Genomic DNA, 14,238 nt, shown 5'->3' with positions numbered 1-14,238 from the left:
TAATCTAATTATTTTAATGTTGTTTTTTCTCTCAAAGTTTAATTTAAAAAAATGTATCTGGTTATGTTGTTTTGATTCAAAGAGCAGAGCACTAAATGAGTTATATGCATTCTCATACTGTGTTTTATATTTTAGAGGCCATATCCGGCTAATGCCCAGTATGGATACAATAGCTGGTCTCCACCTGCGCAGTCCAATGAAACAACAAATGGCTATTTTCTTGAACGATCTCACACAGCTAAACTTACTCTATCTAAAGCTTTTGAATTCTGTCCGGATGAGGTGCATTTCATTTACCTTTTCTCAGAAACTTGATATTGTAAACTAATTAGAAAAAAATTATTGATTAGAAAAATGTTTTATTGTGGTTGTTAAGTTTTGGTTAGCCATTTTTACAATTTTAATCAAGACATCAATGTCTTTTCTTGTAATTTCATACATTATGTAGTTTTTCTTTGATAGAAGTTGTTAAGTTTCATGCAGATAGCTAGTATCTTTACATTTTTTGTTTGTTTTGCATTGTTATTTTAATAGGGTCAGCCACAGCTTGTCATCCGAAAAAATGTAGAAATAAAAAAATTCTAACTGGTTTAGGAAGGGAAAAAACATACTAACTCCTTCACTACTAAGCATGCATTTTTTTCATTTTGAAAATCTTTTCATTTATGTCCTAAAGAGGGGTCTGAAATGCTTTTTATTCATTTATTTTTTAATTTGGTAATTTTAATGTATTTTGAGATAGTGAAACAAAAAATTTAATAATACTGATTCCTTGATCTGAAAGGGCACTAGTCATTATACTTTTTTAAATTTTGTTTCTTCCATTTTGCAGGGCTGATTGTGCCCCGGATAAAATCCGGATTTTTCGCTAACCGTGATCCGGAAGTTTACGGAGATCGAAGGTTCAGACGTTTCAAAAAATCATTGATCACAAAAGTTTCCTGAAATCAAATTTTCAAAGGTGGAACTTAAAAACACAGTTTATTTTATTTATAGAGGAGGGCCAGATACTTTATAAGCTTATATTCAAGATTAATATTCATTTTTTATCAGTAAATAGTTATTATAATCATAAACTCAAGAAAGACATATTTGTAAATTTCAATTACTTCTCCAGGTCATCATAGGTATGTGTAAAATTTTAAATATATTTTAAGTAAATTAAGAAATATTGAGAAAAGGAAAAAACCTTGTTTAAATTTTTTTCAATTTAAACTTTTTTTTAATTTTTTTTTTAACTCAAGAAATTTTCCAGAATTTTCACTTGGGCTCACAATCACCCCTGATTTTGGTTCTACATCAGGCTTAGTCTGTCACATGATTCAATTATGTTATTTTATTTGAACTTGGATCAGTATATCCCATTCAAGCTCCTATGCCATAAAACTACACTCACATAGCTGCCAACTCTACTAGATTTTCCAGTAGACTACTGGATTTTGCCAGTTTCTCCTGGTCTACTGGTTTATTTAAAATTCTCCTGGTTTTTGTACATTTTAGAAAATTCCCTAAAATTGAGGAAGTTTCCTAAAAAAACCTATTTAAGTAGAATTTTTGTACTGATTATTGCTTGCTTGAATATTTAAATAATATAAATTTCATGATATAAAGCGAACCTCATTTATAGAAATCAGTCCAAAACTTTTTTTACTCTAAAATGTTCAGTATATTTTTATTCTTCTTATATAAACTCTCTTTTGATGACTTTAAAAATCCCTAAAATTCCCTATGTGTAAAATATTTAGTACATTATACAACAATTATCATGAAGTTTATATTTCGTAAAATTTTCTGGATTTTTTTCCTATCCATGTTGGCAGCTATGCATTCAATTCATTATTGCTTACATAATTCATTGAAAATGCAAAATAAAGCACACGCGCACTTTTTTCAGGATGTGGAAGACCAAGAAATGTCGGAAGATGGCGAGAGTCCTCCACCCGAAGATAAAGTGCAAGTCTGGCAGGGGAATGAATCGAGCACCCCCCAACATCCTAGTCCTCCACCTCCTGCTCCGTCAGAAAATGCTCCTGATGCACCCAAAGTATAATTGCTATTCTGCTCTCCCAAAGATAAGGTTAAGTAATACAAATAAATGAGTAACAATCAGTTTTGAATAATTAGTTTTTGCAAAAATGTTCATTGAGTTCATAGATGGGTTTTTTCGACAGAATTTCCCCTTTTTTTGTTCAATTAAATAAAAAGAAAAGACTCGTTTTTCTTCTACGCTCATGTGATTTAAGATTATTCACACAACACATCGCCATTCGTATTTACGCGATTTAAATGTGCACATCGCTATTCGTGTTCACTAGATTTACAATTACTCATCACAATACATATTTGCGTGATTTAAAAATCTCACACGGAAGTTCGAGTTCAGACAATTTGTAAGAAAATTTTTTGCATCGTTCACACTTATCGGTTTGAATTCACACTCTTCAAAAGTACACATCGCAATTCTTATTCATGCAGTTTGAAAATTAAACTCTGTGTTCTTTTCTCATGAGATATAAAATTACACATCGCCCATTCATATTCACGTAATTTAAAAACCTCACATCGAGATTCATATTCACTAAATTTAAAAATAACACACTGAGATATATATTCTCACAATTATATGTATATATAAAAAAAACGTGCATCGTTATATGTTATTAAAACGTTGTTAAAACGTGCATCGTTATATATTATTAAACGCTGCTGATATATTCTTGCTACATAACTTTTTTCTTGCACAAATTTCAGGTATTTTCACCAATTTTTCAAAAATGTGTTTGTGACACATCTCTCTCTACTTTGTGAGATGTTTTTACCTCGGTTCGCTCAATTATTAAATCACTCTTAATGATGACAAGGAATTTTTCCATATATATTATTTTAATTTATAATTCTGGATTTTACAATTACATATCAAAATTCTGGATTTTACAATTACATATCAACAAGTACATATAACAACTCCGGAGCTCTATTGCTCCCTACTCCCTAACTGCATCCAGTCTCTCAGGTCTCCGCATTCAATCTCTCTTAAAAATACTTTTTTCTCACAAAAAAAATGTCCTTCACTTCTCCTTAGTTCACCCCTACTCTAGGGGAATGACACTTTCTGTGACCCTCACCCTCTGGTCAGGGGTCGATCAAATGTGTGGGAGAGGAATCAGAATCCTGACATTATGTTTGTTTTTTTAATGAATTCTAGTTATCAAAAGTGTTTATTTTTCTCTGCAAATATACTATTTTTTATATGAAAATTTAGTGCTAGAACATCAGAATTATCATATTTGATAATTAACATAAGAATTATCATATTTGTTACCAACTTGACTAAATGGATCATGGTATTAAGTCATTTGATAAAATGTTAGTCATATTTTTGATGAATTTTTGTTCTTATTAAGGCAACTATTTACAGTTTTCAGTAATTATTTTCATGCTTTAGGCTACTAAAAGCAACTATTTTGTTCATTTTTCTCTGTGGCAACCCTGCAACTTAATAAAATTATTACAAATTCTTTTTCCCCCCTTTTAGCACCAGCCTACATTACTGTCTTCATTTGACATGCTAGAAGAACCCTCTGGAAATGTGCTTGTGACCTCCAACAATGACAATCCTTCAGATGAGCAACACACACCAGATTCGACGTCCAGCTCCATCACGACCACCGTCTCTCCGACGAACGTTTCCATCGGTGGAGAAACAGTGTCTTCGCAGGGTACCCAGCCTGTTTCCTCTGCATCGGAAAACTCTCCAAAAAATCTATTGGATCTAAAAGAACTATTTAAAAACGGACAATTTGTTCCAGATGTCTCACCCATGGAAATTCAAGACTTCCCTGCCGAAATTCACAAGGTGCGCAGGGTGTATCAGTATAAGGAACCGATAAGGCGCAAGAACCGAGGGATGGACGACGTGAGTTCGCTGGAGTTGAGGAGGATAGTTCCGAGAACACGACACGACAGGCAAGATCTTAGACACATTAGATTACAAGAGAGTCTAGTCCTGCAAGGAACACAGAGTGTTGCAAAAGAGAAAGAACATGAGAATAAGTAAAGAAGACTATTTAATAAAAGTGAGATTTTGTGCTCAGTGACATTAAATTCCACTTAGTGAGTTAATAATTGACTGTATGAAAAACTATGCAGAATTTCATATTTATACATAAAGAGAGCTGACCCTTCCCCTTTGGTTTGCTGATGCCATGCATTGCTGTATTAATTGTAGATATTTTTTAAAATGAATTTAAAAATGAATTTTTTTGTAATATTTTTATTTTATTATTGAACAATTGCTTTAAAGATGGCCCCATTTTTGTTAAATAGGTTTAAATGAACTTTGACTCCCCTTTGTAATAAAACTTGTGTATAAAGTCATTTTTTTCATATTTTTAGGAACTTTTTTTAATTTCACTTAATTATTATATTGCATCATAAGGCTTGCCATCTAATAGACAGTTTTTATCTGTGTGTTTATGCGTCTTTGATTGGAACTTAGTGATACATTGGGTCAGTTCGCAAATGAGTAAATTATTGAAATGTGCTCTGTGATGAACTGCAGCTGTGTAGGGGGGATAAAATTGTGGGTTTTTATGTTCCCTGTTTTATTGTTTTTGTATATTTTTCAAAATTAAATTTAGTGAAGAGAAAAAAAATGGGAAATTAAACAAAAAACTGCCATTTTTTTGAAATTGTAATTAGTAGTTGAAAAAAAAATGTTTTGAAATTACCTAGTGGATTTTGAGTTTTCCCTAAAAAGTAAAGCTCATGACTATGTGATGCTTTGGTAATGCTTTAAAACTGTAAAAATAAATATTTCATTATTATGTAATTTAATTGTATTATCTGAAATAAAGACTAATTTTAATATTCAATTTGCATTGATATTTTTTTTTTATGTTTAGTGTATCAAATTATAGTGTATTTTCAATAGTATTGGTTTTAATTAACAATTTCACCGGCCATGCTTTTCTTTTCAAGATTTAAAACTGGGAGAATTTCACAAGTGTTGATTCATCAATTAAAATATACTTAAAATCGTTAAAAACAATGCTGAGGGATCTGAAACTAGGTACCCACTGCAAACTAACCACTCATTAAGGAACTTCTTGTCTCATTTTATTACTAGCTTGTTTTTACTGATTTTGGATATGGAATGTGAGAAAAAAGTTCAATCTGAAAAAATTTTGTGTTCATTTTTAAGTTCTATTTTTAGATAATGAACATTTTACCATACATTATTGAATCAAGCATTTTACAGTTAAAATTTTTATCGACATATTTTTAAAAAAAAAATAAATTTGCTGTAGAAGTATTTAATGAATTTAATTTATTATTCAGTTGCAATAATTATATGAATTTGTGATATTCTTTTTGCGCCATTGGATTAGTTATATTTTTATTATTTTTTTAAAAGTAATAATGAACATGTTTTTAGTAAGTTATTATTTTGAATAATATCTCTAAGTTTGTGTTCAGTTTAAATCAACTGCCATTTTAAGAACAAAACTATTCCTAAATCAGCATTTAAGGCAATGAAAAAGTTAAACTAAATGTGATGGGAAAAAAACAGTGCAAAATTTGCTTTCATTTTTCATTTCCTCTATGGATTAAAATCTTAATTAAGCAATTATAATATATCTGATGCAAGAAGTAGTAGATTTATTTTAACTGATAATCGGTAATATCAGTTAGCAACAAAAATGGAAAAATCAGTATCTGTCTCTAATCTTGTATTTCAAATTTATTTATTTGTAATTATTGCATCATTTCATTTATCTATAAACTGTTTAAAAAATAGTTTCAAATTTTTTATAATATCCTTAAGTTCTAATTTAATAACTTTTGAATTGAATTACTGATTTATTTTTTTCGATTCAAATCAAAAGTTAAAAATCTTTTTCTCTGAAAATCTCAATGTCAACAACCCTAGCAGCAAAATAGCTTTTAAGCTCATTGGGCCAATATTCACCAATCTTGGCTCAACAAGATCTGCATAAAATTGACCGATTGACCCGATATTTTATAACTGTTACTCAGCCAATATAGATTAAAATTTTACGATTCACCCGATATTTTAAAGCCGTTATATAGTCAATGTGGGCTCTATATTGAATAGTGCGATTTATCCAATATTTTTTAGCCAATATAGACCACATTTGAAATTGTCCAATTGACCCGATATCTTATAGGCGTTACTTAACCAATATAGGCCATGTACAGAATTCTGATATTTTAAAAAGTTTATTCATCCGATGTAGACCTTATTTAAAATTGGCCGATTAATTTGATATTTTATAGCTATTAAATAAAAGGTAAAATAGTAAACGCTTTTCTTAAAATCATACTTAGTTGTTTTCAAATCTCATGGGCGGATAGCCATCAATATAACTCTAGTGCTACTTTTACAATAAAATCGAAACATGCAGTGCTCTTGGTAACTCGATTTTCAACTATCAGAACTTCATTTGACCAAGGTAAATGTTTTATTTTATAACCGCCGTTGAACGACCGACCCAATTCTGGGCTTGCGACTACCGATGTTCATCTCCGTAGACTTGTAATTTTGAACCGAATCCAGAAGACAAGGGAACTCCTGGATCAAGTATTGGGAGAAATTTGCCTTTGTGGAAGACTTTTTGATGGAACTAACCCGTATTTGCATTGCATGGAGATGAAAACCTCCCAGGCTTAGCCTGACGGTCAGGAGACTCTAACCCATGATACGTCTACCACTGAGGATGTTTTATGCCAGCTCGCACTCGGTACAACCCGGGTACGTAATTCGTATCGGTCAGCCATTGTTGGGATTCGAACCCGGTTCACCTCAATAAAAGGCTAACGCTCTATCTCCTGAATCACCACAGCTCTAGGTGAAATGTTTATAGGTATCATTTCCAGTAATTCAGTAAAGACTGAGTGTTCAATTGGATAGCACATCGCGTCTTCTGAATCCCACTCTAAAATATTGCAAATAGTTCAAATGCAGCTTGATTAATTTAATTTTTTACTCTTGCAACATCAAACATAAATTTTGACAAGAAACTTGCCCTTTTAACCAAAGTGAAAATCATTTCCATTGATGTTGTAAAGGGAATGCTGAATCGGATTGCTCATTGTATCTTCTAAAACCACTCTAAAATGTAGCCGATTGTTCAAGTACAGCTTTAGCAATTTATTTTTTAACATCCTGCAATATCAAGAAAAAAATAAATTTTTAAGGCCCCTTACATCGCTTAGTTTTCTACACCAAATCGCACTGTATTGCCTCTAAAATCGGTATAATGAGTAAAACCAATTTTTCCTTATTGAAATATGTGTGTTTAATTGTTCTATTAATTAATTTTCACGATTGTATCAGCTGAGAGTTAGGCAAAGCATTTAAGCAGTTTTTTTTTCTTATTTCATAATAAATAATCCTAAAAAAAAATTTTTTTTTTCAATCCTGCACAATTTTACCAAAATGAACTATCAGAAATTTAATAGACTAACAAAGAAAAAATATTTCGTTTCAAAAGGTGAATGTTTATATTGTACTTCGACTATTGTGAAACAAACAAAAATGTTTTATGAGCAACGAGGAAAAATCTGTTATAGGTTGTTTTGTTTGAATTGCAAACCATTTATACAGAGATGGATATTACTAAAATACTTTAATTCTTTTTAGATGCTAATACAAAACTGTTTCTTAATTACAAGTCTGTAATGGTCTTATCTATTTCTAGACAGTGATCTTAGAATGGCTTTCGATATCGGACCGAGATTGAGGTGTATAAGTTTTGTAATAATAGGTCATAGAATGGCTTTATATTCTGGCCAAACATTTGTTTTTATGTAAGACCGTTATAGGTTTACAATAAAGGGCCACTATTGGGGTGTCAAAATTTTTTTAATATTGATCCCCGAGTGGTTCTAAACATAGGGTCAATATTAATTTCTATATATGACCCTTGTAGGCTTACGATTAGAGTATGTAGCGTAGCTACCGTTACAATTTTTAAATTTCAGTTCCCTAGTATATAAGATGTTAACTTTATTCTATCTTGAGTTACTTCTTAATAGATGAAGGATTGACATTGTCGGTAACTTATCCCCACGAAGGCTGCTCGCAGGCAGGTTTGTACCTAGATGACTTTCGTCCGTGATCTGAACACGTGTATCTCGACAGTAACAACCACCTCTATAGGAATGCGCGTACTTTGATGGATGGAACACTGTAAATTGACTTGCAATTTGTGATTGCAACATTGACCTTGTGCTGTAGCTCAGTCTAGATCAGACACAACGGGGTCGTTTACCTAGCCCCACACGAGCGAGGTCTGATTACACGCGCTTCAAACGATAATTAATCTGCAAAACAATTTTGGGGAGTCTAAATTTTGTAATATTGATCCCAGAATGGCTTTCAATAATGGACCAATATCAATTTCTACGTAGGACCCTTATAGACTTAAAATGTTGGGTAAACATTGGGATGTCTAGATTTTTCAATATTGGTCCTAGAACGACTTTCAATAATGGACCAATATTCTTTTCTATGTAGGTCCTTTATAGATTTATAATGTTGAGTAAACATTTGGTTGTATAGGTGTTTCAATATTGGTCTTAGATAGAAAAGAATCTTGTTCCAATACTGAAAGTCATTTAAATTAAATTAAATTTAGGACCAATATTGAAAAATCTAGATAGACTATGACTTTCAATATTGGAACAAGATTCATTTCTATCCAGGACCAATGTTGAAAAATCTATACATCCCAATATAGGTCCCTTGTTGCCAGGGCCGGATTGCTTATTAGGCCTGGGGCCCCCTTAAAATGGATTTTTTGAAAATAAATTAAGAAAAACAATGATTTTTCAAACTGTTATGATTATTTTTTAGTTCTAATTAAATAAAATAAGGCAAAACTTAATTTATTATTATTATTATTTATTTTAATTTTAAATATGCTCCCTTAGATGAAAATATTTATAAACACTTTTATATTTCAATAAATAAAAAATATACGAGAAAAAAAATTNTTTTTCAAACTGTTATGATTATTTTTTAGTTCTAATTAAATAAAATAAGGCAAAACTTAATTTATTATTATTATTATTTATTTTAATTTTAAATATGCTCCCTTAGATGAAAAGATTCATAAATACTTTTATATTTGAATAAATAAAAAATATACGAGAAAAAAATTAAATCTAAGGGCCACAAAAATTTGAATGGCCTAGGGCCCCGCGTACGCTTAATCCGCCTCTGCTTGGTGCACGTTCCAATGGGACCCATATTAGCCAATTTTGAGCCTAACTTGGACCAGTGTAAAATTGTTGCTAAGGTGAAGGGATGTTTCCCAGACCGTCGCCAATAGCCCATTGTGCAGCTCTAGTGCGACGTAAATGAACTACAACAAGGGTCTAAGAAAAAAAAAAATTTTTTTTTTGACATAACTATCTAACCTGACCTAAACTACGATGCGAACTAAAAGCAATTGAGGTCACGTGACTAGTTTCACTGTGGTATTGTAACCAGTGTGAATATTGGAACGCAACTTTTATGCCATATTTTAGCTGATCAACTTGTACCGTAGAACATATAAAAATTCTCTCAATTTCATAACTTAAAATCTCCTTCTACTAAAGTTTTCAATTGGCTTCGACTACTACGGGTAGGGCCGGGGCACGATTCCATGTGCTGAAAAGCTACATCATTAGACTGCATATTCTTCAATCATGAATCAGTGTTCACTGAATGCAATTCGCATATGTGATTGTACTTCGACGTGATTCGTGCTTGCGCTGGCGTCCTTCTAAACTTAATTGTGCCGTTACGTGCATTGAGAATGCTCCCTTAGCGGGATCAGAAGGCTAATTAATATTTACAAATAACTATGTCAGTATTGTCCTGTCCCGCAGTGGACTGATCGTTAAGACTCGGTTCCCAGCAGATCACCGAAGTCAAGCATCACTGGTTGCGGTCAGTCTACGGGTGGGTGACCACTTGGATCAGTCTGCGTAGGGGCCGAGGGTGTGCGGTATTGGTCCTCATTAAACTGTTCTACTGTAAAGTGCTCGACTTCACGTGCAGGTCGTCGGGCTACCGAAGCGGGNATATCAATGATTGAAATTTATAACAACAAGCTATTCATTCTGAATTATAGCACCCTATGGGCCCATCCACACTGTATGAAATTGCCATAAATACGAATGTTTATCATTTGTAAAAGACAACTCTCCATGAATGCGATTCGCGTACCAAATCGTTGACGGGAGAAAAGGAAAATCTGTATGCGGATTTATCCGTTTGATTGCGAATGCAACGCATAAATGCATATGTGGGTTTACTCACATGTATGCGTGTATCAAGGCACTCAAATACAGTGAGAATGAACCTTGCATTAATGTTTGCTGTTATCTGTAGAGCCATTTCCTGTTTCCTGATCTACGAGTTGAAAGCGTCTGTCTGCTGTTTCGAGTTTGTTTGATTGTTTCGAAATCATGCGATTGTCCGATTTTTATCTTTGCTTATATTTTAATTTAGCTAATCATTAATCCCTTTTTTAAAGAATCTTTTTATTTGCTTTAATTTCGCTTAAAAATGGTTGATTACCTCCGCTCTTTTATTCCTTTATTCATATCAGAAAGATGCTTCGACGAATTATTTGTAAAATTAAATATTACGGATGGTTTGTAGTCGTTTCTAATTAATGAGTTCATTAACTTAGATTTTTTTTTAAAGAAATATTAAATTCTTTCGTTACAAATTCTTATTTGATTTGTTCATATTTTTAGAATTGATCAACATAAATGTTGTTTTTTATTAATAATTTGTTTTTCTTGTTTATTACTACTTAAATGTTCGATTTTTTGCAACATAATTTTTTGTATCTTTTCTATATGGGTCATCATTTTCAACTTAATCAATTTCTGTGTTATAATGTACAGTCGAAAGGTTTCTGATTTAATTTATTTTATAGAAAAAAGAAAAGGATATTACAATACTCTAAATATTTGTTATGTTAATATAAGACTTGTCAGAAGTGCAAAAAATTCTTAGATAGCTCCAGAACACAGTGTTATTGGTTTGAAATTCCCCTCCCAAGTTTTAGCATTTTTACAGTACAATAATTTTTTCAAAATATTTTTTGCATGCAAAGTTCGTATATGCTTAAATGTGTTGATAATAATTTCTCTTTAACGAAGAAAAAAATGCATTTGATTTTTACAATTCTTGAATAAATTAGTATGTGTGCTTAAAATAACATGAAATCAAAATTTTTTGAATAATTTTTAAAACTAAATCTAAAGTCTTGCTCATAAACTTAAGGAATTCAAACTAATAAGCAAAAAAAATTACAAATTACTACGTTATTTGTGAAATATTTAACATAACTGAGAATTTTTTAGACACTAAATACCGTTATAAGCAGGGGTCTGTCTAGGTTTATCTGAGAGGTACCTATTTTGTGAAAATTTAGACATAATTTGTGAAAAATTAAAAATTATATTAAAAAATCAACACAAAAATATGGATTTATCGTTTCTTATGGGATACAAAAATAAAACTTTAAGAAAAAGTANTGATATATAGGGTTTAATTGATTGAATTTGTGAAACTACCGTTTTTCCTAAAGTTGAATTTGTGAAGGTACCGCTAAACGATAGTAAATTCGGCCTGGACAGACGCCTGATAAGGTACTTAAAAAATATGTCCAAATATACTTTAAAAATGTATGTTGGAATATTTCTTTACTGGGAAAAATTTTGTAGTGCTACAGACTTTTTTTTACAATAAGATATTTTGCAGAAATTATTGTTTATTGATTAGATTAAAAATTTTCCCAGAGCTGCCTGAATTTACCTTGAACTCTTGTTCATTAGATTAGTCTTATTCTGCTACACTATGGAATATTTCTGTTAGATTTGGGAATATCCATCTTTAAAATTATAGAGTTATTTCAGAGATATTTTAATAAGAGTATTTATGACTGTGAGGAAACCATTTAAATTTAAAAAGTAAATTCTTGTTTCGTAATATGATTATAATAAATGTGATTAGAGATAAAAGTAAACTTATATATAATTATTCATTTAAATTATGCTGCATATAATTTATTTAGAATTTCATGTTTTGCGATATCAATGATTGAAATTTATAACAACGTTAATTTTTTGAAATGCGACATTAATGATTTTACTCAAGAAATTTTCAGGATTTTTAAGTTGGGCTCACTATCACCATTGCAATTGTAAAACTGTAATTTTTTGTCGTTGTAGCTCATTTACGTCGCACTAGAGCTGCACAATGGGCTATTGGTGACGGTCTGGGAAACATCCCTGAGGATGATCCGAAGACATACCATCACAATTTTGATCCTCTGCAAAGGGGGTGGCTCCCTTGCTTTGGTAGCCCGATGACCTGCATGCGAAGTCGAGCACTTTACGGTAGAACAGTTTAACGAGGACCAATACCGCACACCCTCGGTCCCTTCGTAGACTGATCCAAGTGGTCACCCACTCGCACACTGACCGCAGCCAGTGATGCTTGACTTCGGTGATCTGCTGGGAACCGTGTCTTAACGANAAAGATATGAACACTTACCTCCACTAATGGATTGGAGCCATCTCTAATATGATAAATATTTTGGGGATATTTCTGTATCATCTGTGGCAGAATAATCGCCAAGTCTTAGAAAATTCCAGGCAGTAACCCTCGCAGAGCAAAAAAAAAAAGAAAACCACAGGAAGGTATAACTTGTAGCCACCCCCGGGCAAACATTTGCATGTTTTTTTCTTAAAAAAAATTGCTAGTTTAAAATCTATTTGGTACCTTGGAGATTGTAGTTGGCGCGACACATCATGATGCAGAAACATCCCGAATATTTTTTTTTAAAGAGGATAAAAAATTATCTGCTATAAATGTCAGTGATAAATTTTCTACCTCTTCTTCTTACTATTAATGCATACATAAATAAGAATTCTGTTTATTGATAATTAAAACAAAGAATTTCTAAAAAGAAAAAAATTGATTTTTTAATCAACCAATCAATTATAGAATAAAATTTGAAGAAAGAATTAATTATGAAATTAATTTTAAATTTTATGGGAGAAAAGCTGCCATGTAATTTGGTATTCATGATAATTTTCTCCTACAAAATTTTCCTTTTATATATAAAAATTTATACATTAAAAATGTAATAAAATTAAATTAAAAATTACAAATTAATTTAAGTTAATTAAACATTATATAACTTATATTAAATAGTTATTAAAAAATATTATTTTTATTTTAAAGTTAAGTTTAATTCTGTTTACATTAATCGGTTGGTGCACTATTTTTTAAAATTATTAGATGTCATAAAGGATGCCTTACAACTTTTTTCTTTCATGTCCCTCATATGGTTTTTGGCATATTTGACATGCTATAGTGTGTAAGCGGATTTTCTGGCTAATACATTTTAGTTTAAGTTATGTTTTTCACTAATTTAGATATAAAAATTAATTGATTAATCTCTGTACGACATTTTAAATATTGATTGTCCTGATGAAATTTCTTTTTTAGGTGATTGTTTAAAGCAAACTATCAGTAAAGCACTTGGAACTGGAATAATCCTGGGCTCTACATTGGGTATGCATTTTCTAAATTAGATTTTTCTTGAAGAAATTAAGTAAAAGGTTGTTCAAATATCTAAGTTTAATTTCGAGAATTTATTACTTTATCTCGTTTTGTTTTTGTAAATAGAAAGTGGGTATGAGACATTATGAAAAATTTTCATAATAGGAAAAGATTTTTTTTTTCCAAATTTTTTTCGAATTAACACAAATAAGCTTTTTTCGGATTTTTTAATTTTTTTAAAAAAATGAAAGATCTGCTTTTTTATGCAAAGATTAAATTTTTCCTCTTATTGGTGAAATACCACTTTTGTAGAAATTTTTTTTTGGAGAAGATTTGATCTCGGTGAGCCTAATTCGTCTTTTTTGGTTTTTCTATCCCTTTTAAAGGCTTCTTTCTTAGGCTGAATCACAATGATGAAAAGCCAAGGTCAATCACCTCCAGAAATGTAGAAACTCCATTGAACTCATGTTCAAGAAAGCATTCCTGTGATTGCCTGTTTTGGTGTTTTGTTTCTCATTTGATTTCTTAGTGTCGCAGTATTTTTTACTCTCTATTTCAGCTTTACTTTCAAAATTTTAGATTTTATCAGTGAAAGGCAGACAGTATTATTATATATATATATATATATATATATA

General features: G+C 31.1%; 2 protein-coding genes across 20 annotated transcripts in view; both read left to right on the top strand.

The window, feature by feature from the left end:
* LOC107451471 (ubiquitin carboxyl-terminal hydrolase-like faf) overlaps nt 1–4,874 on the top strand; it is a 94,144-nt gene extending 89,270 nt beyond the window's left edge. For 15 of the 18 annotated variants that reach the window (XR_011636091.1, XM_071177176.1, XM_071177159.1 and 12 more), the window contains 3 exons: nt 136–282; nt 1,895–2,044; nt 3,536–4,874. Coding sequence is in view for 17 of the 18 variants with exons in the window: in XM_071177176.1 (XP_071033277.1) it covers nt 136–282; nt 1,895–2,044; nt 3,536–4,057 (819 nt within the window). In the remaining variant the exon portion in view is untranslated. Of the gene's footprint in view, nt 1–135; nt 283–1,894; nt 2,078–3,535 lie in introns of all 18 variants that reach the window. The other 3 variants (XM_071177186.1, XM_043041819.2, XM_071177182.1) reach the window with 3 other exon arrangements.
* A 5,570-nt stretch (nt 4,875–10,444) lies between these two features.
* The window catches only part of LOC107451478 (mannose-P-dolichol utilization defect 1 protein), a 48,875-nt gene continuing 45,081 nt past the window's right edge, over nt 10,445–14,238 (top strand). Inside the window, exons 1-2 of one of the 2 annotated variants that reach the window (XM_016067594.3) lie at nt 10,445–10,673; nt 13,550–13,615. In XM_016067594.3, coding sequence (XP_015923080.1) covers nt 10,586–10,673; nt 13,550–13,615 — 154 coding nt within the window. In that variant the 5' untranslated portion in view covers nt 10,445–10,585. The remainder of the gene's footprint in view (nt 10,674–13,549; nt 13,616–14,238) is intronic. The other variant, XM_071177124.1, reaches the window with a different exon arrangement.

The sequence above is a fragment of the Parasteatoda tepidariorum genome, chromosome 1 (genome assembly GCF_043381705.1).
Source record: "Parasteatoda tepidariorum isolate YZ-2023 chromosome 1, CAS_Ptep_4.0, whole genome shotgun sequence".
Lineage (NCBI taxonomy): Eukaryota > Metazoa > Arthropoda > Arachnida > Araneae > Theridiidae > Parasteatoda > Parasteatoda tepidariorum.
This window is presented reverse-complemented; position numbering and strand designations above follow the sequence as displayed.